At 29.4% G+C, this 24,428-nt stretch overlaps 2 protein-coding genes across 2 annotated transcripts; both read left to right on the top strand.

Moving 5' to 3' along the window:
* Nucleotides 1–1,307: 1,307 nt before the first annotated feature.
* LOC109595382 (myrosinase 1) lies at nt 1,308–3,506 on the top strand. The gene is made up of 7 exons (XM_020010730.2): nt 1,308–1,682; nt 1,795–2,370; nt 2,422–2,516; nt 2,567–2,813; nt 2,924–3,102; nt 3,154–3,260; nt 3,315–3,506. Exons 1-7 carry the CDS (start codon nt 1,520–1,522, stop codon nt 3,430–3,432), a joined length of 1,485 nt encoding a protein of 494 aa, XP_019866289.1. The 5' UTR covers nt 1,308–1,519; the 3' UTR covers nt 3,433–3,506.
* Nucleotides 3,507–4,962: 1,456 nt separating this feature from the next.
* On the top strand, nt 4,963–23,449 carry LOC109595419 (tolloid-like protein 1). The gene is made up of 11 exons (XM_020010769.2): nt 4,963–5,083; nt 11,702–12,159; nt 19,204–19,636; nt 19,708–20,028; nt 20,084–20,262; nt 20,584–20,814; nt 20,904–21,245; nt 21,299–22,123; nt 22,178–22,624; nt 22,674–22,948; nt 23,008–23,449. Exons 2-11 carry the CDS (start codon nt 11,961–11,963, stop codon nt 23,143–23,145), a joined length of 3,390 nt encoding a protein of 1,129 aa, XP_019866328.2. The 5' UTR covers nt 4,963–5,083; nt 11,702–11,960; the 3' UTR covers nt 23,146–23,449.
* Nucleotides 23,450–24,428: the final 979 nt, after the last annotated feature.

The raw sequence follows: 24,428 nt of genomic DNA, 5'->3' as shown, positions 1-24,428 counted from the left end.
ATGCGTCAACTTGATTTGAAATCATCTCTTTAGGAGATTTTATACCGCATAGTTATCAGGTTTCAGTTTTAGTGAAATATGTAGAGAAAAATGTTATAAAAAAATCTATGTGTAGTTTATTTTGTTTTTTCATGTATGAATTTTGTCACTTGGGTGGTTGTATTCTAAAAAAAAGTAAAATGTGGCTAATTCTACTTTATTAATTGATTTTTTAATTACTCTATATTTCTTTGTTAGTTAATATTTAATTAAAATTTCATTTTCAAATAAATTTAGAAAATATTTAATAATTTGGTACATTTATAAAGGGGAATATTTTTTTAAAAAATAAGTCGAATATATGGTATGTTAAAATAGTAAGTTAAAAAAGAATAAAAATACATTTTTAAATAAATACAATACTATTAGATTATCTATATAGTAAAATAAATTAAGATTGTATCAAAAAATAGTGGTAATAAAAAAATGTAATTTTTTAGAAATAAACCATCCAAATAATCTATAAAGTAAAATAACTTAATCTTACCAAAGACATGAAAATATAATGTTTTAAAAATGAAAATAATGTATAAAGTATATATTAAATGATCATTAAGAATGTAATTACCAGAAGAATAAAATAATACATTGTTTTTAGAAACACCACGAGAATATAACGTGTACTGTAAAATATTTTAATTAATGAGCAGTAATCATCAAATTAGAAGAAAGAATATACTTACTAAAAAAAATTAATATACTATTTTAACAATAATTAAGTCACAAAGAACACAAAACTTTTACAAAGAACAATGCGAATATTTTAATCGTTACAAAGCGACAACACTGCACTGTTCAAGAATCTCACGACACACGCGCCAGAAAATATTCCTTAAAGTTGCGAATTCTGCAAGATTACCAATAATAAATTGTTTTTAAATAGTATCAAATCTTTTATTGCTGTTAACTAATTGTATTATTTAATGTTTTGAACAAAAACAATATGTTGATGTGTAGCCATGTCTCTAGTTATTAGATACAGCTGCACTATCGCCGATAGAGCATGCAGTATAAAATAATTTACCGGCTCAAATGGCCGGTGTATGGAGTGTGAGCTCGGTGATTTATGAAAAAGATAAAGTTTGGACAATAAATATATTACGTCCAGGTTACTGAACTAACCCCATACTGACCTTTTTGCATTTAATACTGACAGATTTAATCTTTAATCGTTTGCGTTGTTTTCGATTTGTTCGGGGTAAAGGGTTATCCATGGCAAGATTATAATTTTAATATACACGTGATTAAAAGTCGATTTAATGGTATAGAACTTAAAAAATCCTAATTTTATTAACTGTTGAAACTAGGGAATCCCCTAAAATTGAATAGCATATTTATTTATATATTGGTAGAAGTGACAGATGAACTACAATTTCCAGAACGCTTAAACGATTTAAATAAATACTCGAGGCCGAACCTGTTAGTGTTCATCCTTCTTCTGATAACAGAGAACAACTTCCTCCAGTAGCTGGTAAAATTAATGGTCGCCAAAGGAGATTTAATAGAGATGTCGCAAAAATATTTGCATGTAGTATTACTGATGTGGGGTGTTGTACTTGTCGAGGGTATAAAAGTGCCGGTTGATTTTAAATTTGGAACTGCGACTGCCTCTTATCAGGTCGAAGGCGGTTGGAATGCAAGTGGTAAGAAATGTTTTTCATTTTTTAGACGTTTGTTGAGTCATTGGTAACAATAAAATAAAAAACTATAGTAAATGCTTAATATCGCCTTATATGTATGTATGGAACTTTTTAGGTAAAGGTGAAAACATTTGGGACCGTCTAACTCACACGCACCCCGAACTAATCACAGATCATTCCACCGGCGATATATCTTGCGACTCCTACAACAAATGGAAAGAAGACGTTCAAATACTGAAAAAAGTAGGCGTCGACTTCTATCGTTTCTCCTTATCTTGGTCTAGAATCCTACCAACAGGTTTTACTAACAAAATCAACCCTGATGGCCTTCGTTACTACAATGATCTTATTAACGAACTTCTCAAAAACAACATCGAACCAATGGTGACGATTTATCACTGGGATTTACCTCAACCCATTCAAGATCTGGGCGGATGGACGAATGCGCAAACGGCTGTTTACTTAGAAGACTTCGCTAGAGTGGTTTTCGATAATTTCGGAGACAGAGTCAAGAAGTGGATTACCATAAACGAGCCTGCGAGCATTTGTGAAGGGGTTTATGGAAATTCCGACGGTGCTCCAGATGTAAAGTCGCCTGGAATTGGGGATTATTTATGTGGAAAAAGTATTTTGTTGGCCCACGCCCGTATCTATCATTTGTACAATAGTAAATACAGATCAGAACAAAAAGGTATTTTGCGGACGACATGTTAGAGTAGGTAATGTTATGTTGTGTTTTTAGGCAAAGTTGGTATAACTATAGATTCTATTTGGGCTGAACCTAAAACAAACTCAAGTGTTGATATTGCTGCAGCCGAAAGAGAAATGCAAATGGGAGTGAGTATGTTTTTAATGGATATGTCAATAGTTAACTGAGTAAGTTTTAGTTGGGCTGGTGGATGAATCCCATATTTACAAAAAATGGAGATTATCCATTAGTGATGAAATCTAGAATTGGTAGTATAAGCAAGGTTGAAAATTTTTCCGAATCAAGACTAGTACCTTTGTATAAAAAGGATATCAAGTTTATTAGAGGAACTGCCGATTTTTTGGGTTTGAATCACTACCACACCTGGTTAGTCAGCAATCATGAATATCCAGTTGATGCACCAACATCTTATAATAAAGACAAAGGTATCAAGAATTATTGTTCAATACAAAATTTACAAACAAAATAAATTAGTGACATAATCACATCATTTCTTTAATATAATATAAAACTTTAAAAGTGTGATATATTTTAGGCACAGCAATGGAGAAGGATCCTAACTGGAAACCCTCTCCGACCATTGTTCCGTGGGGTTTGAGAAAGTTACTTAATTGGGTTAAGAAGGAATATGACAATCCTTTGGTTTACATCACTGAAACAGGTTATCCAGATGGTGGCAACATGAATGATGTTGACAGGGCTACTTATATTAAAGTACATTTTCAACATTAATAAATTGATTATTTTTATATTTTTGCGTTTTAGACTTACGCAGCGGCAGCTGTTCAAGCTGTAACAATTGATGGTTGTAATGTTAAAGGTTTTACTGTTTGGAGTATAATGGACAATATGGAGTGGCGTGCAGGCTATACGTAATTTATTTTGATTATATTTAGTTTAAATTGTTTATTTAAATTTTATTTCAGAGTTAAATTTGGAATATATCATGTTGATTTTAATAGTCCAAATAGGACTAGGACTGCGAAGCTATCGGCAAAAACATATACAGATATTATTAAAAGAAGGAGCATTCCAGATAACTAATATTGATATTTAAACTAATAAATTTCAATAATTTTTGTTTGACAATATAATATAAATAAATTTATTTGAAACAACTTTTTATTACGAAAAACGAGTTAAACAAATTAATTAAAAAGTATATACTCTCCGTCTCTGAGGTAATATTGATTTACCTAGTTTGTACAAAATTGTTTCAGTCGCTAACTGAAATGGAGCATTTGATAAATATATTTTAGTAAATAAGCAGAATTGTAAAGTTTGTTGTGCACATATTCGATACCGTACATGTCATGGAATTTGTGTTGAAATATCCCGAGATTGTATTCACTGAATATATTGGTACTGCAGTATAAGTTCCTATACTCTATGAAGCATGAAAATGCTATTTAAATATTGATCTATTGCTTTTAGCATAATTATAAAATTATACATGAAAATTAATTGCTTATACAAAAGAATATTCAATCTATTAATGCAAATATTTCTCTATATGTTGGCGTTGCACGGATTTTAACTATTCATATGAGGTTGTAAAATATTGAAACACGTTTTCGCCATATTCATTAAACCTATGCGTGTGATTTTTATAAATTCCCACAATTATTTTATTGTTCCGTTGACATAAAAATAAATCCACATGTTATTTAAATACCGCGAAATATTTTAAATTTTTATTTAGTTATATATTAATATATATTTGTAGTTTTGGTTGCATATAATAAATATTAAAATATTACGAGATAAATATTTTAATATTTATCATACTAATTCAATCATTAATATATTTAAATAAATATTATTGAATAATTAAAACATTAATTACTTTTAGATATTTAGTACTTATTACGAATATTTAAATTTTGTTTTATAATTATTAAACTCTTTTCAGATAACCCCTAACCCTTGTACTGTATGTTTCGTACTCAACAAAACATTGCAAAAGAAGTTTCCAGTTATCACTGTGTAATATGATGCTAATTTCAATTAGTTTCAGCCTAAATTATTCAGGTGGTAATACCACCGTGACATTAATTAAAATCGAAAGTGCTAACCCTCGCAAGTTGCGAGTGCAGTTAATCTCTTCTTACATAGTAATCTTAGTCATTCCCTCATATCCACTCTGCTTTGTTCAATGAGCTAGGATTTATTGACAAATATACCCTCATATGTTAAACTGTACCATTACTTTGCTTATACAATTTGGAAATAATCATCCTAATAAGTCAAGAAGCTTTAAATATTTTAATTCAGTCGACATTATAAGCAAATCTCGTAAGAATTTGAAGGTTCCAGTAATAAAAAAATAAATAAATCATTAGATGTAACGTATAATCTTTCGGTCGACTTCACATCGGATCGTTCAGGTAGGATTAATTAAAATCCCGGTTTCCCCTTGCTGGCTGACAAGTCGCGAGTGCAGTTAATCCCTAATTAAGTAGTAATCTCGGCATCTCCCCCATAGAGATACCTGTCGGGATTCGCACCAGCCCCAGTCTGGAATTGTTGACAAATAGACGCCCATCCCCAATAGGAGAAGAGGGTCCTGCCCGCTATCAGCCACCATGCACCAGCCAGTCCGAAATCGGCGAGCGTAGAGCGTGGTGCGACACCGCACAGTTCACTGTGGACACGCGGTCTCTCTGGAACGTTTACGCGAACAGTGCACACACGTGTAAGTCCTCCCTTCATGTTATTTAAGAGTGACTTCGACTATCTGTTACGTTCGCTCAACGTCTTCTTTGTTTATTTTTTTATCATGCACGTTGTTTTACACGTATCAATTTGTGCTTCCTTTTTTGTTCAAATTTGATATTTTTTAAAATTTGATGCATGCGTTTCTTTTTTCTAAAAAAAGGTGAATGCACATAGTTATATTTTAATATTTTATTTATTTATCATATTTGGTATGAATACCACAGTATTTTACGAATAAATTTAGTATAAAAAGTTAATTAGAAAGCATAACTAATAAATACTGTATTAAATATTTGATTAATATATTAAAACTTCTTGCTCATGCTTATAATTTTTTGTAATTTTTGTATATTTTCAATATTTTATTTTTAGTGTCTAGTATACACTATGTTATTATAACAATATATAAATTTAAATAAAAAGCAAAACTAATAAATATTTTAACAGTTGTAAAAATATTTAAATAAAATATTTTATAATAATTTGGTATTTTTATGAAATAAGTAAAGAAAATATTTTTTTATTCTTTTTTATAATTTGTTGTTATTTTTATAGGTAATAATTTATATTGTATATATTTAATTATCAAAATTATAAATATTTACTTACTATTTTCACAATACTAATCGAAAAAATATATACATAGATTATTACATACAGCTCGGCCCATTTGAAAGCAAGACACTCTCATAAAATTTATATTTTTTGTCCTATTTTACCAAACTTATTTTTCAATTGTAAAGCATCAAAATATGTACTTAGAGAAAAAATACCACGTTTTTTTAGCCCAAAACCAAAACCCACCGGGTAATTTTTAGGCATGGAAATTAAAGAAACCATACTAGCAAATTTTTATAGTAAATTTAACTACGCCATTGGATTAAGCCCTAAAATGAGTATGTACTAAATTTTATAAAAAAAAAATATGTAGGATTATCATAATTCTATGGAAAAATAAAATCGTATTCTTCTTAAGAATTTATTTTTTTAATTAAATAGTTTACGGAATAAATTCAAAAATAGGACAAATTATTTTTAAACAATATTGAAATATTAACAAATTATACTAACTTAAACTAAACTTAAAATAATACTCTTAAACTTAAACAAATTTTGGTATGTTCGTGGTATTAAAAGTCTTAGTATAAGTATAGTATTATAATATTCCAATATTCTTAAAAAATATAAGTTGTACCATTTTTTGCAATTTATACCTTAAACTACTTGATTAAAACATAAATTCACAAGAATACAATTTTTAATTCTTTCATAGAATTAACAATATGCATAAATTTTTATGTAAACCTATTTCAAGGGTGTCTAATCCAGTAATGAAGTTACATTTATTATAAAAAAGTTGGTAGTATGATTTCTTCAATTTTTATACATACAAATTTTCTATGTACGTTTTGATTTTGAGCAAAAAAAAGTTGGTCAAAATCGGATATACAAATTGTATATACATAATTGGTATACGCTTTCAAATGGGCCACACTGTATGTATATATAAAAAATATTATTAATTACTTAATCATTAATCAAGGTGAACTACTTTAAATAATACAAAATTATAATAATTAGTTAAGTTTTGGTTCTAACAATTATTGTATACTTGAATTAATTAATTATATTAAATAATTAATTAATTAAACTAATTTTATTATTTGTTTACTGTTTTCACAATATTAACTGAGAAAGATTTATTATTAATTATTTTATTATTCATAATTTACAATGAAACAAGAAATTCTAAATTATTGTTTATAATTAAAATATTAATTAGTTAGTTTTAATAATTAAATATATAAAATGTCTATTTGATTTATTTCTTTTGTTTCCTTTGTCTTTTGACATAATAATAATCATTTGCAAAAAGCTTAAAAGAAAAATGATATAATAGATAAATGTATATAATACAATAATATAAGAAATTCATTTCAAAATTATTTTATTACCAAACCGTCAAATATATAGAGAAACATTATTTTTAAAATTTTGGAATAAAATTAATTAAAATTATATATTAGTAAAAGCTGATTGAGCTTAATTACTCCCAATTGAGTCAGTCGAATACTTTCAAAATTATTTAATTTTTTCAAATTGTTTAATACCCTATTTGGTAAAATTTTGAATAGTAGTATAATAATTTTTAAGTCGATATCTATAATATTAAATGATATAATGTACTATAAAAATGTATGTACCGTAAAAATTATATTTTTATTAAAATAATTATTTATAATTAGTTAATATTCAACATATAAATTATAATAATGAGGAATACTTTTGATTATATTTATGTATTTCTGAGTTTAAACTATACTAGCATTCTTTTTCTAATAAATTTCAGAAACATGTATTAATATATTAATAAATAATATGTTATTTAAATAATTTATTTATATATTCCTACTGAATGATACTACTTACTTAGATATTATGTTAAAACTGAGCAATAAATCATAAATTAAACTTTTATAATAATAAAATTGAAAATATATTATGGGTTAAACACCCCTGAAATAGGTAAATATCAAATTTCATAAAAAATATGCTTATTGTTAATTCTGTGAAAGAATTAAAAATTGTATTTTTGTGAATTTATGTTTTAATCAAGTAGTAGTGGGACAAATTGTAAAAAATAGCACAAATTATCCTATTTTTTAAGAATATTAGATATGCCCAAATTTTATTTGAATCCACCATATATATATACAAATATATATATATATATATATATATATATATATATAACGTAGGAGATGTCTGAAATATTTTGATGTTGATTTGTTCATAAGTAATTGAATCTCGACCGGTTATGTATCGAAGTGTGAAATAACATTAAAATTTCATCAACACCACTAGTTTGTAATTAAGTTATTAAAAGCACGTGAGAAATTTAGCGTCGTCATTACATGGGTTCTAATTGTAGTACCACACCAAAGAACCCTGCCTGCAGGTGCACCGACAATCACGAATCGATCGTGACAAAACAAAGAAAGAAAGAAGCAAAACAATAAGAAAACTTCACAATTCCATTGACTGTATAATCATTTTTAAACTTGTTTGGTAACAAATCGTCAATTATAAACGAAATTCTGATTCGACATATACATAATCAATGTGCAATTAACTCATGGATGAAAATAATCGGCGGTTTTCTCTTTAGTCTGTTTCGGGCATAAAACAAATTTCGATAAAACAGATCATTGATTTCGAATTCAACCGAAACATCAAACGCATATTCGGCTAATTAATTTGCAATTACGTATGCATTAATCATTCCAAACAACATGTGTGTGCTGATAAACCCCACTGATACCCCGTTAAGGTTAAGTGGTCTTTTAAATTATCGCGAGTGCATCTTTTCAGCAAATCACTTCGTTCGATTACTGCAATTGTTGTCATCGCAGTTCCACGACGATAGCGACCAAACTAGCAAAACATATGTATGCAACGACGATCTGGGTCGAAAGATTCCAATTCGAATCGTTGCATAGCAAAGGAAAACATTTTAGAAATCCATCGGGCTTCTTGCCTTTTGCCCCGTTAAAAAGGCTAGCTTCATTACGTTCATTATTACGCAAAGGAATCTGCATGTAATGAATTTTCAGCATGGAAGGTATGTCAGTCTGGCTTTCAAACATTATCTATAGGAGCGTTGTGTACACTGGATTCGATCGACTTAAAAGGCCTCGCTTTTTTTAAACGGCGCCTAAACAATGCGTATTGGAAACTTGTGGAAGACAAAGGCTTAAAGGAATTTTAATGAGCAATAATAAACCAGGTTCGAGACATCCACTGAATTATTTTGATTTATACCGATCGATCATTCTTTAATTAAATCCTCGTATCGTTAATATTTTAATTAATGCATAGAATACTACAATAAAATAATGTAGGTGAGAATTTTTAGTTAATTTTTATATCAATATATTTTTTTAAGGATATAATAATTCATGTACGTATTTTACCAATTAATGCCCATAAAACATTAAACAAATATGTAAAAATAATGAAATTAATTGTAAATTTGTAATCGTAACTAATTAATATTTTGATAAAATATAATAATTATCATTAATTAATGATTTTTGTTATTTATTTGAAATAGTTTACTTTGATTTTATAATTTTTATGGTACACTTTAAAAATAAAATAAAAAATGATATTAATATCATTTAATATTATATAAATGGACTTAAACATTATTCTATTAATATTCAAAATTATACCAAATAGTGTATTTATTACAATATGAAAAAATTGAATCATTTTGGAAGTATTCGATTGACTCAGTTTTACTCCCAACTTAAGCTCAATCAGCTTTTATCAGCTCAATCAATTTTTATATATTTAATTATATATTAATTATATTTTAATTTTAAATAATAATTTAGAATTTGTGGTTTCATTTTAAATTATGATTTAGTAATTAATAATATTTTATATGTTCTTTATGTATGTATTTTTTTCTGTTAATATTGTGAAAACAATAAACAAATAATAAAATTGATTTGACCTCGATTTATGATTTAGTAATTAATATTTTTTCTATGTATATACATACAGTGTGGTCCATTTCAAAGCGTGACTCCCCCTTACAATTTGTATGTCCGATTTTGACAAAATTTTTTCAATTGTAAAGCATGTAAATGTACTATGTTTTTTTTTACAAAATCAACACTTACATGGAAAAATAGCTATATATCAAATTTAAAAAAAAAAAATTATGCATGCCTGTGAAAAAATTAAAAAATTCTTGTGTCTTGTGAATTTATGTTCTAATCAAGGAGTTTATGGGATAAACTGCAAAAATTGCACAAATTTTATTATTATAATAATACTATACTTTACATCAAACCATTGTTCAATTCAATATATTTGTTATTTATTATTATCTTTTTCGTTTCTCAATTCTTTTGGGGTAATTCTGCACATAATTTATTTTTAGTTTAAGTTAGTATAATTTGTTAATATTTCAATATTTCTTAAAAATAATTTGTGCTGTTTTTGAGTTTATCCCATGAACTACTTAATTAAAAAAAATAAATTCTTAAGAAAAATACGATTTTATTTTTTCATAGAATTATGATATTTTTTGTGAAATTTAGTACATACTTATTTTAGGGCTTAATCCAATGGCGTAGTTAGATTTACTATAAAAATTTGCTAATATGATTTTTTCAATTTCCATTCCTAAAAATTACCCGATAGATTTTGGTTTTGGTCTAAAAAACGTGGTATTTTTTAATGCTTTACAATAGAAAAATAAGTTTATGAAAATAGGACAAAAAGAATATAAATTTTATGAGAATGTCCTGCTTTCAAATGGGCCACACCAATATTGGGCCAATATTAAACAAATATTTATAATTTAGATAATTAAAAATTTAAATATTAACTTAAATTAATTAATGAATATTATAAAATATAAATTGAAATTTAATTTTATTATTCTTATAATAATGGTATTTGTATAATGGTTTCACAATATTAATTGAAGAACATATACATTTCTGAAAAAAATTTTGTGTCCTGGTTTGAAATGGGCCACACTGTATATAATAATCTATGTATATATTTTTTTCGTTTAGTATTGTGAAAATATTAATTATTAATTTATAATTTTGATAATTAAATATTTAAATATTAACTTAAATTAATTACAAAATATTATAAAATATAAATTGAGATTTAATTTTATTATTCTTATAATCATTGAATTATTTATAAATATTTGATTAATGATTTCACAATATTAACCAAAGAACATATTCATTTCTGAAAAAAGTTTGTGAAAATGGAACAAAAAATACAAATTTTATGAGAGCGACCTGCTATCAAATGGGCCACACAGTATATAATAATCTATGTATATATTTTTTTCGTTTAGTATTGTAAAAATATTAAACAAATATTTCTAATTCTGATAATTAAATATTTAAATATTAACTTAAATTAACTAATGAATATTATAAAATATAAATTGAAATTTAGTTATATCATTCTTCAAATAATCGTATTATTTATAAATATTTGTTTAATGGTTTCACAATATTAACCGAAGAATATATACATTTCTGAAGTCAAAATGAAACATATTGGTAGGTATAGATATTTTTAGTTAATTAAACTTCTTTCAAATAAATTGATTACAACTGTCCCAAAATATAAATTAAGGTAATATGAATATTCATATGAAATATTTCTGAATTTTCACTTTTGATTACATATATTATTTATTATATCTAATTTTAAATGTAATCCCTAAATAATTATTATAATTAATGAATTAAAAACACAGCAAAATATTGACTGTAGTCCTAATGCATTTATAATCTTTGAAAAATGAATAATAATAGGAATTTATATTACTTACAACATAAAAGAATATAATATTAATAACAGTTCCAGAAGTTAGAAGATAAGAAAGTAAACATAGAAACATAAATACAGTAGATAGAGAAACCACAAAAAATACCAGGAGTATAGAGGAACATCTCAGTAATATGAAATCTTACCAATTATTGATACAATTGTATCCCATTGTAATTACAAAATAATGACTAAGTTTACGATTGTAAATTTTCAGGAAACCGATTGCAGAGGAAATGCTTCAACCACGCTTCTTCGAACTGATCTTTGCCCAAACTAATAAACATTACTGATAGTGCCTTTGTAAACATAGTCATTCACTCTATCGGGCACAGTTTAGAAACGCGTGCGGTGTCTTCTGTTTTCGAACTAAGAAAAAAACTATGTAAAATATCGATAACGGGGCCAGTATCAAAGTAATTTGTGCGGTTTTGAGCGGCGAGTCCAGTGATAGCGGAGACGGGTACAGGTCCAGCATGCGGCACCTAAAAACGCTCCCGAATCTCGGCCTACTGTTCGTTTTTGTCGTGGTGATCGTGGTGAATGGTTTTGTGTCTGGTGATGGTGACGGCACAAGGACAAAACGCTATAACAAATACACCGTTGATGAGCTGCTCAACACCGTTTTTCCCTACAATGTCTCCAATGACATCGATATGGATCCCTGTAAAGCAGGTAAATGATTGATTATTAAAAAAGGATTATTTTACTCTTCCGCATTTTTGTACATGTTACAATTAATGAAAACCGTTTTCGGGCGGGTTAAATACGAATTCCAAATTCACGACCCCGTAAACACAATTGACAATTCATTAAGCGGATGAAATGTAAACTGTAACCGATAAGCGTGTCCAGTCAAACATAAATTTGTCAGATAAAGTTTTCATTAAAACGTAATTAATGTTTGTGTATGTTCAACAAAAAAAATGAAATAAATCTCATATTTTGTTAACTGTCAGCAGGAGTACGGCGTTTAATGATCTGAAATGCTCATTAAAATTAGTTTCCATTTTCGAACGAAAATGATAAATTAGCAACAGTCGGGTGTCTAGACGACAAGGGGTGGCGCGCATTCTTTTTCAAACTACACAAACTCACATATATTTTAGTTTGGGCGTCTACCATGGTCGTTACCTTCATCATTTTGAATATATCGATAGGACACTTGAAAACAACTAAAATTGAAATTGTGAACAAAAATTGTCCATATATATTAAAAATTATGTACCAGAAAATATTGAAATTAAATTTTATTCATAATTTAAATTACAATAATAAACACAATACAATAAAAACAGCTAAACATACAAAAAACACAAATATGATGTAAAGATAAAAGTCTGTTAATAAGAAGAGAGAGAGATAATTATTATATTTGCTGTTATTATTTTGCCGGCAACGAGTAATTTTGATGTTATAATTAATCTGTGTTTACATTCGGTTGATTTTGTAGCGAATTATATCAAATATGCAAACAAAGATTTATGTAAACCGCTATTGGTAGAGAATATTCTAAAAATATGCAATGGAAAAATAGTTATATTTATCAGTTTGTATAAACTGGATATAACATTGTTAATATTGAATTACGATTTAAACTTTTAATCGACAGATATCAACAGCATATCTGTTCCTTGACACAGTTCAAATAAAGTAATAATCAATCAAAATAATTAATATGTTATATTAATTATACCATAATTTAAAAAACTATTATAACAACTTAATATAAAGTTTTTTATGAGTTATTTAAAGTTAATATCTAATTTTGATAAAGGTTTTTAGTTTTTTAGTCCATCAATGTGTAGTTATTAGATTAGATTTTTTGTCAAATTATAATTTGTCATTATTAAAATTAATGTTCATTTTTAATTTCATAGATAAAATATAATCCAAAGTTTATATTAACTTTCTTTTTAAAGACAAACTTAAACTTTTTATTTAATGAGTCTGTCTAAACAATTAAGATAATTAAAAATAATAATTTGAAATATTAACAACAAGTAGTAAATAGACATAACAAATATATGATTAAAATTTAAAAAATTGTATATACATATTTATATAATTATAAAATCAATAAGAATTTTAGAAACAATAAAACATTTTTAATTTCGTAGATAAAATATAATCCAAAGTTTATATTAACTTTATTTTTAAAGACAAATTTAAACTTTTTGTTTAATAAGACTGTCTAAACAATTAAGATAATTAGAAATAATAGTTTGAAATATCAACAACAAACTAAAGAAGAAGCAATTATATAATTATGTATATAAAAATATATAATATTTTATATGTTGTTGAAAATAAATAATAATACAAATTTGTATATATTGATGTAATTATAAAATTAACAATAATTAATTGAATTTAATAAAATTACATTTCATTAATATAATCAGAAACAACTAAAAAATATAAAAAAAGTCACAAACAGGATTTAAAGTCGATCAACAAAGAGAGGCATAAAATTAAAGAAAATGCAAATTTATAATTAAAATATCTAAGTAAATTTTGAAAATCTAAATAAAAATCTAAAAAGACTAAAAAACTAAATAATTAACTAGATATTAAAAATTTTGAAACTATTTAAAAATATATCTAAAAAATAAAGAATTATATAAGAAAATTAAGTAATTTCAGATTTTATGTTCACAATATTTTGCATTATAATATTGTTTAGTCAGATTAAAAACCTAAAACGAGAAAATATATTTATTATTATAATTTTTTAAGCAATATTTGTATTATGACAAAGTTTCTGCATGTGAAATAAAAAAAATAATTTATCAAGTTGATTTTTGCTATTTTGACGACATTAGGTTTGTATAGGTGTAATAAAATGAATGGCCGTCCTTGATCTGAGTTTATCTGTGATTGGTGACCCGTGAGACCTTCCACTGATACCGGCGACGTCACACCGTATGGAAGAATGGCACTTGAGGAGATAACAGCTGTTGTTCGCATCAGACAACTTGTCTGTTCTGTTTTGCCTCATACTTTGGCTTGTCGCGTTTCAGCGCTTTTAAAATCTGAACGGTTGCGATACGCTTCGCCACCTTTTTCCGACGATCCTTTCATGTGTCTGGAAGCTAAAAATACCTTCACCTACAAACCCCATTGCGAGAAATAAACAGACCGGAATCGAGTTATGTTCCATTCGGAGTCTGCGAATTAAGATTTTGGCGGATGCGCCGGAAAATTTCAATTCAATAACACCAGTCGAGTTATGACAAAATTATCGATGATAAACAAGGAGTCGACATCGCGTTCCGTTGAAAACTCGGTGCTTTGCTAAAGTTATGCGATACATAAATTCGAAAGTCCTCAAACAAAACCAATGAAACGGACGACATTCGAGCGAGTGTAACAAAGTAATAAATTACCCCATAAACTGAAATTGTTTCAATAGAAAATAAATCCGACCGATGCCATGTTTATATCTGGCGAAATCTCATTCACAGCGTCGCTTGTCAAACTAAAATCGCCACATTTGTTACCCTGATACCGTAAATGTATCGAGTGACGGACTTAAAAAGGGCGGATTGTTGTGTTAAATTTTTTATTGGGCGACTGTTTTATTTCGTTTTAATTGGACGATGTTAATTTAGGCATTTGCGATGTTTTTATTTTTGAAATGAAAATATACTCACTGACAGAATATATCTAGTGGTAAGATTTCATTTCAAAATTTTGATATATGTTATAGTACCTTTGTGACATACAGGAAACGGTTGTATGGGATACACCAAACCTTTCGTTTATTCTTCCACTAAAAAAACTGCTTAGTCACACTCATCGCGAGTTAAATTTCTAGAATGGCGTTACATATTGACAATATGTGAAACTTAAAGAAGGAAATGGAGATGATAAATGAGTTCTAACGAAACGGTACGTTGCGGTGATAGTTAAATCTATTGTATTAATTTACTATGATCGGTATATTTCAAATAACAAACATCTTGTTAAAACGTTTATATACTTTTTAAAAGTAATGTACGAGGATGTTAATTTTTTGGAACAGTGTAAATTGATCAGTATAATTTTTTAAAATAATAATTAGTTGGACTTACCTTGGCATTGATATAATGAAATGGTCAATCTCATTCTATGCCACCTTTTATTGATGCTGAAGGTGCATCAAAAAAATTTTTGGAAGATTCATCTATGATGTCTCACAGGTGTTCAATTGGTATTAAGTCTGGAAACTTTGTTGGATATGGCAATAAATTTATAACGAGCTTTAACTCGTGGATTTCAAAGCAAATAAGCATATACGGTTCCCTGTATCAGATATAAAATTACCTCTAATTACAGATCACTTTACAAAAAAAAAATTGTTTTTCTTCACAGTGCAATCTGACACGTATCGAACAATCATACTTGTCAATATATTTATTCATCATTCACAACTAAGTCACTGACACGAAACAGTCCAATCCTCAGCTAATCTTATGACGATAAGAAAAAAGTCCATAAGACCGGATTCTTCAGTAAAGACTCCGAATGATGGGAAAGAAGCCTTCCTTCTTATGTAAATCATCACCAATGACATTATATTGGTACAAAGTTATTATTAAAAGAAGCTTCATTAAACTATGTAATCTCCTGTATAAATTAAACAAAATTACATTAAGAACAAAATTTTTAAACTAGAAATAAACAAATTTCATCATATTCATTGGTAAGTTAATACATTTAAATTATCTCAAAATTCAACTCAAAAATTAGTGAATAAATTCTAGAAGAAATTAAGAGAATTAGAAATTTTGAGACTGGTGGCTTTGAGTGCAAATTTGTTTTTAAAGGTGGTTCCATACGTGTTCAATTGGGTTGCAGCCTGGAGAACATAGGGGCAACTGAGTAATGTCATAATTGTCTCCTGTATAAATTAAATATAATTACATTAAGAACAAAATTTTCAAACTAGTAATAAAACTAATATCGCGATAATCATTGGTAAATTAATAAATTTAAATTAATTAAAATTAAAAGAAAAACAGAAAATTAATCCCTACATTTTTCCAATTAATATTTTGTCGGTTCCCTTGTTCTACGAACAGCTTTCACTCTACTTGGTACACTTAAAATTAGTGAATAAATTCTTGATCCATGTCTCGCTATTTTTCTCTAAGAGAAGTGCAAACCCGAAGAGAGTCGAAAATTCTTTGGTTGTAACACCAGCTTTATACAACCTTTATGTGATGATAGATAGACAGCGATTCTAAAGTTTGTACGAAGACTGGATTTAGAGAATGTGAGATTTCATAATCAGAAAATGGTCCTCTGTTCACAGCTCGATCTCAACCCACACCATGTCGTATGTTGGTATTATTTAATTGGGTTTCTTCTTGTTGACTCAGGTTGCCCTGTTAGAAAATTGCAATTTTAGCTGCTATTCAGAAAAAAGTCTTCTTTGTGACATTTTACAGTGCTAAACAATAAGTGAATTAAAAATGAACGAATAAAATGTATTCAAATTCAGAAAATGCGTTTTTGGAAAATAAACCTTTTGCCAGAAAATGAATGTTATTTGATTTTTTCTATTAAATATATAAAAAGTAAATTAAATAGTGACTGTCTATGACTTCAAAAAAATTAATAATGTTACTGGTCAAAATAAAACATATTGAAAATATATTTAAATTTATTTATTTTAGGAAATTCAAATTATCCACTTCAAAATCTAATCACTTCTTGTCCTCATCTGTACAAGTGTGGATAACAAAGTTAGATCACTGGATCGTTCTATATTCCTGAGAAAATCATTTTACATTTTGTAAAATAAAATCGTGTCTGGCTTATAGTAAAATGATTCAAGTGTTCAAGAAATGAGGGTGTTTTACCTTTAAGCGAAGTAGAGTAAATAGGCGACACGTGATAATTCAGGGAGAAGACGGTTTTTTCTTTTAATTTTCAAGGAGGGTTGTAATCCTTTCAGCTGTTGACTTATAGTGGCGCATTAACCGGGACCATGTCATTAAACTTGTAGAATTAGTGCTGATGCAGAATGACGTAGCTTTAAGCTCTACAAATTGTTGTCGCTTTCAATTAGGCTTTTTTACAGACTATCACCGTCATTTATACGACAATTAAATTTTAATGGATACGAAACGATCCTCTTATAATTAACGACTGTTTATTTACGTAAACATTTCTTTTATTATTTGTTTTAATCTCTTGTTGTTTTTGTGAGTCAGATTTTGTTATATTGTTTGGCATTCGATGTCTGGAGGCACACAAAATCCATTATTACTCAAACAAATATTTTAAATCGAGTAATGAACGTCAAATACCTCGGAGCACAAAGGGTATAGCAATCGGGAAAGATGACGTTACCGCAACATTCTAAACACGCAGATCCGCATGTGTTCCACATACGCACGAAAAACAAGAACCTTGCCTAAGGACCTAATTATAATGATGCATCAGTCTTTCGCTCTGATACGTAACAACGATATTTAATCCAAGTGTTTCATCGATTAATTTGTGGGGGTTAGGCTCTAATTACTTTAATTAGAGCAGGGCTTGTCCATTGTATTTAAAACAGAATTCAACTGTAATATGTCAACAATTACCTCATTTAAAAGTATAGTAACGAACAATTTAATTATTTTACCCACCTTAAAGCTGTCCTAATTAATAAACCAATATAAAGGGCTTTGGAGCAAAAGTTCTGACGCGATATGCGTCTACACCAATTTACAGCATTATTTTCATATGGACCGTCTAATTAATTTCAGTGGAACGAAATGTGTCAGAAAGTTCTACGTAGCGTTTAATTAACATATTGACCGGGCATCAAACCCTTGTTAAAGTGTTTTAGACAAGTTTCTGTCATCTTGTCAGATAATAACTGGTGGCTTCGTTAACTGCGGGCTTTTTGTAATCAATAACCTTAGAAATGCCATCGGGGAGATACTCATCCCGCACTTGTCGACTTACTGCACTGATATCCACTTGACTCATCCAGAATATTCAACCCTCCAGAGGTGATTCACACTGAAATCTTTATTATAATTATTTTTCAGTAATCACTTTAACTTCTATTATTTTCCATGTTTAATTGCATGATTTTTTTTAAGATTATAAAAAATCTTAAGAATGATTTCTTGTTGTAGTTTGAATTAATTCAAATCTTGTGTCAAAATTTAAATAAGGCACAAGGTTATTTTCATTTAAAATGATATATTATAATATGTTGGTTTAACAATAAATAATTCAATTTAAACAACTGACGAAAATTTGAATTTAATTTAAATGAACAAAATACTTAATAATTTTATAACACATATTTCATCGTAGTTGATTAAATTTATTACTTCATATATTATAATAAACTATCAATAATGTAACAAAATTCTGACACAAAATGTATTTTGTTAAATCCATGTGTATTGTTTAAATGTAATCGAATAATAACAATTAATGTTCCATTATAAAGGCTCAACACTTTGTTTGAACTAAATCAGATTATATAGGGTTCATTTCCCTGTTGGATATAATTATATCAATAGTATTAGTTCACAACCGACAATTATATTTCCATAACAGAAATTTTTAATTTAATATCATGTAAATTATATAATTAATCTGATTAAATATTAACAAATAAAAAAATTACTACGATCCTAATAATTTATTGTATCATAGGACTTTAATTTAAAAACATATAATCATAATAAATAAAATAATAATTTTTCCAAAATGTTCTAGGAGGATTCATGGGTGATATAGCTTTGCCTGATGTCCAATACTCCAAACCAAAAGACAAGAACACTGATCTACAAGAGGAGGTTGAAAAATACAAGCAGGAGGTTCTAGAGGGTCTGCAGGTGGAAGAAGAGGGCCTAACGGATTACTTTAGAAAAAAGACAAAACAATCTCATTCCGGATTACACATGGTAACTTCCAGAAGTCCCAATGATCCAATCGATGGACTGTCCACCATTGTACCATTGAACAAGATTGATAATTTTAAGCATCAAAATGTCTTACAATCACCTCAGTCAAATGTGGCAATAACTGTACCAGAAAGTGAGATAATGGAAGGAACAACTGAAGAAGTTAAAGTGAGACATAAACAGAATTTGGAAAAGAAAAGTTATAACAGAAGAAAAAGGCATCAGAGGAGGAACCGTCGACGCAGGTATATACATTCCATCATTTAAAAACTGTTATTCTAAATCTATAAATTTTAATTTTTTTTATTTGTTCAAGAGAAAAACACACATCCGAAGAACAGGAGGTGCCAGTCCATGACTTCGAGCCAAACTTTGATCAAAAAAGGAAAAAATCTCAAATACCCGTCTTGAACCAGCCTCTCAACAGAAGAGTAACCAGAGCGGCCACCGCCAGAAAGGAACGTATTTGGAACTACGGAGTTATACCCTACGAAATCGATGGTAATTTTAGTGGCCTTCACAAGGCGCTCTTTAAGCAAGCGATGAGACACTGGGAAAATTACACTTGTGTCAAATTTGTGGAGAGGAACAGAGATGAGCATGTCGACTATATTACATTCACGGAAAGACCCTGTGGGTAAGGCAACTGTACGGTTAAAAGTTTATATTGTGATCTGTTTAATGTTTTGCAGTTGTTGTTCCTTTGTTGGGAAGAGAGGCAATGGTGGACAAGCGATTAGTATAGGAAAAAACTGCGATAAATTCGGTATAGTTGTACACGAATTGGGTCACGTAGTGGGCTTCTGGCATGAACACACAAGGCCTGACAGAGACAAACACGTGGATATTTTAAGAGATAATATTATGAATGGTAAGAACTTCTTTATATACCAGTATTTTCATTCTTTTACAAGTTTCTGCTGTACAAGTCATATGATTTAATAAGGTTTCCGATATAGAAATTAACTAAATAGTAATTTATTGTGTTTATACATTTCCTATGTTGAGAAATAATCTGAATAGTTTAGTCACCGTCACGTATGCTCCACTTATTATGCACCGCAAAGTGTACTGCAGTAAATTGATATTGTTTTGAGACCAATTCGTATCAGGAAATAACGCAATTCATATACAGGTCACAGCCAATCCACTACATTACCCTTAACATTATACACAACATTATTTATTTCAGGACAGGAATACAATTTCAATAAATTGAGCGAGGATGAAGTAAATTCTTTGGGTTTGACCTACGATTATGATTCCATAATGCATTATGCTCGAAATACTTTTTCTAAAGGAACTTATTTGGACACAATTCAACCTGTCGATGTTCCTGATAGAAAACGGCCGGAAATCGGTCAAAGAATTCGTCTCAGTCAGGGCGACATTGCACAAACAAATCTACTTTACAAATGTCCCAGTAAGTATAAGGTGGTTCTACTTGTTTTTTACAATTACTTTCTATAATTTGGTTAAAAATGTTACAAAACCTAATAATAAATGTTGCAGAGTGCGGGAGAACATTCCAAACAAGCTCAGCTGTGTTTTCTCCGCCCATTGACACCGACAAAGATCCGCCACCGGAAGGAATCCATTGTGAATGGCGTATAACAGCTACACATGGAGAAAAAATCGTTCTTAACATCACCGGCTTGGACATAAAAAAATCTCCAAATTGTAAAACAGACTACATTGAAATTCGAGATGGGTACTGGCACAAATCTCCAATATTAGGATTATTCTGTGGAACGGGACAGTTTAATCACATTACTTCTACCGGCAGCAGAATGTTGGTGACATATGTTTCAAAAAATCCCAAAGGACACAAAGGCTTCACTGCCAGTTATGAAGGTAAACAATTATATGTACATATACGATTATATATAATTATTTCATTATTTTAGCTGTATGTGGAGGTGACCTGTTTATAGACTCCAAAGGTCATTTGGAGTCACCAAATTATCCTGAAGAATACCATCCTAACGTAGAATGCATTTGGAGAATAACTGTGCCGGAATATCATCAAGTAGCTCTAAAGTTTCAAGCTTTTGAAGTTGAAAATCACGATAGCTGCGTTTACGATTATGTGGAAATTCGTGACGGTCTTTCCTTGGAAAGTCCCATTTTGAAAGTCCATTGTGGATATAAAGTCCCCACAGACATAATTTCGTCGTCCAATCAATTGTTAGTCAAATTTGTATCTGATGGGTCCGTCCAAAAGGGCGGATTTTCCGCCCTCATTATGAAAGAATTCGATGAATGCTCGTCCATTGATCATGGCTGCGAACAAGAATGTGTTAACACATTGGGCAGTTACGAATGTACTTGCCGAATAGGATACGAACTACACTCTGACGGAAAGAAATGCGAAGATGCCTGTGGAGGAGTCTTCAACCACACCAATGGAACCATCACTTCTCCCAGCTTCCCCGAATTGTATCCGTTAAATAAAAATTGCATTTGGGAGATTAGATCTGCGCCTCAATACCGCATAACCTTGAATTTCACTCACTTTGATTTGGAAGGCAACAATGCCCAGCCTCAACAATGTGATTACGACAGAGTGGAAGTTCAAAGTAAATTGGCCGATGGTAAAATGAAGGTGCATGGATCATACTGCGGTTCTCGCATCCCCACAATTATTACATCTGAGGGAAACGTTATGAGGATAATATTCAGTTCCGACAACAGCGTACAAAAGACTGGTTTCGCTGCTGTATATTTCACAGGTAAATTTCACCTTATAACGTTAAATGTTTGATTACATACGTTTTAAAATTTAGATATGGACGAATGTGCGGCTGGCGACAATGGAGGATGCCAACATGAGTGTCGTAACACTTTGGGTTCCTACCAATGTGCGTGTCACAACGGCTACACTCTACACGAAAACGGACGCAGCTGTAAAGAAGGAGGTTGCAAACACGAAATAATCTCCCCGTTTGGTACAATTGGAAGTCCCAATTATCCTGAGGATTATCCCGGACGAAAGGATTGCGTGTGGCACTTCACCACGACCCCTGGTCACAGGATCAGACTTGCGTTCCTGAATTTTGAAGTGGAATCACACCAGGAGTGTTCTTATGACCACGTGGACTTCTACGATGGTGGTTCCCCGGAGGATAATTCTCTGGGGCGGTTTTGTGGGGCTAAAGTGCCGCCAATGATTGTTTCGTCTGGGAACCAGCTGTATATGACTTTTAGGTCTGATAATTCTGTTCAAAGGAAAGGTGAGTAAAGAATTTTGAGTGAAGCAATAAATATATCGATTGATGTTAGGTTTTTGGGCGACTCATGCAACAGTATGTGGAGGAAAATTGCAAGCCACTTTGGAAAAGAAACACATATACTCCCATTCGAAATTTGGAAGTGCAAATTACGAAAACAAAGCGGATTGCGATTGGACGATTGAGGCAATAAATGGTTTTAGTGTTCAACTTTCATTCTTGACATTCGATTTAGAAGATGAGAAAGAATGCAATTACGATTTCGTCGAGATATTCAACGGGTTAGACTCTAGTGTGCTGTCTTATGGAAAATTCTGCGGCACTAATGTAAGTCATAACGGTCAATTTAGTTAATATCCTTTAAGTAATAATGGGGTTTATTTTAGAAACCGCATGATATTACATCGAGCCAAGAAGGATTGCTTGTTCGTTTCCGTTCGGACGACACGTTGGTGAGCAAAGGTTTCAGCATAGTTTACGAAGCCGTAGAGACATTCACGGAAGAAGAAGAGGAAACGTACTGAGTAATCCATCTCGAAATAACACGGAACTGATACATGTGAAAGTTTGACTTTTAAGTCACAGATTATCTTTTCATTTTGAAAATTAGCAATAAGTCCCATGAGGTTTGTATGTTTTGGTGAAAACATCTATAGGGTAGTTCGCGATGTTTAGACATGTAGTATTTATTTAAATAACTGTACTTATTTGTGTATTTAATAAGGTAATGTTTATGTAAACATTTTTGTTTATACAGATAAGATTTAAAGGAATCTCGATTCTTATACTGCATTGAATAACAAACGAATAAATTCGTAACCAAATTTTCTTTGTTCTTTTATTTGATGTCCTTAAAATTTATTTTTTCATAACTTTATTTTGACAGTTATTAGCAACAATATGAAATAAATCGCTCTTACAAACAATTAGTTTATTACTTATAAACTTTGTTGATAAATTACACCAACTTGCAGCAACTGACCCATTTATGAAAGATAAGATCATTATACATATTGGCAGTATACAACTAAAGTGTGCGTCTTTGAGGTGAGTGTTTTCTAGATTGAATAGATTTAAACCTATTGACCAATAATATTATTTATCTCTAGACGGTCAGTATATTAAATTTATTTTCCTTTTTATATATTTAAATAAACAGTATTCTTTTTCTAATTTTTAATTCTATAATTTTTATTTGTAATTTTTTTATATTTGCATTTATGTAAACTTCGGTTTCATTTTTAATTCGTTCATTTTTAATTTTCTCTTGTTGCTCCAATTATTGCTTTTGGAGGTGATTATGTGGCAGTGTATTGTAAAATATCTTTAGATGCAAGCACGAAGTTGCTCATTTTAAACTATGAATTAGTATTCCATTTGCTTAAGAATTTTATACCATACTTCTTTTTTGTAGACGACAATGTCCGACATCACTGTACAAGATTTATAAATTTAGAGTTGCAAATTCATAACATAACTGAACTCCTATGGTGCCATATTCAAAATCAAAAAATTCACACTCGAAACAACCAGCCACAAATTTTAGATAAGGTTACTATTGGTCTTAGAAAAGAAAGGTGAGCAACAAAAACCTTAGTTGAAGATATTCGAAGACGAAAAATGTAGGGATTAATATTCTGTTTTTTTTTTAAGTGAAAACTTCTTTAGCCACGTTGGACACTTTTTGGTAGGGGAGAATCTTATGGGTTCGCGTCACAGACATGCTTATAGCAGTATATCTGTAGCTATACAGCTGACGTATAGTGCTGTGTATATCTTATAAGTGAAATTTAAGTAAATACAAATA

This window comes from Aethina tumida, chromosome 3 (assembly GCF_024364675.1).
Source record: "Aethina tumida isolate Nest 87 chromosome 3, icAetTumi1.1, whole genome shotgun sequence".
Lineage (NCBI taxonomy): Eukaryota > Metazoa > Arthropoda > Insecta > Coleoptera > Nitidulidae > Aethina > Aethina tumida.
The sequence above is the reverse complement of the archived record's forward strand: the minus strand, read 5'-3'. Positions and strand labels throughout refer to the sequence as shown.

What these genes read in the sequence shown, in the direction of transcription:
- LOC109595382 (XM_020010730.2), top strand. Translation starts at nt 1,520, where the DNA reads ATGGTCGCCAAAGGAGATTTAATAGAGATGTCGCAAAAATATTTGCAT. An exon ending in AAAGAGAAATGCAAATGGGA is followed by an intron (nt 2,517 to 2,566) that starts GTGAGTATGTTT and finishes AGTAAGTTTTAG; the next exon opens with TTGGGCTGGTGGATGAATCC. An exon ending in ACAGGGCTACTTATATTAAA is followed by an intron (nt 3,103 to 3,153) that starts GTACATTTTCAA and finishes TTTGCGTTTTAG; the next exon opens with ACTTACGCAGCGGCAGCTGT.
- LOC109595419 (XM_020010769.2), top strand. Translation starts at nt 11,961, where the DNA reads ATGCGGCACCTAAAAACGCTCCCGAATCTCGGCCTACTGTTCGTTTTT. An exon ending in TTCACGGAAAGACCCTGTGG is followed by an intron (nt 20,029 to 20,083) that starts GTAAGGCAACTG and finishes AATGTTTTGCAG; the next exon opens with TTGTTGTTCCTTTGTTGGGA. An exon ending in GAAAATTCTGCGGCACTAAT is followed by an intron (nt 22,949 to 23,007) that starts GTAAGTCATAAC and finishes GGTTTATTTTAG; the next exon opens with AAACCGCATGATATTACATC.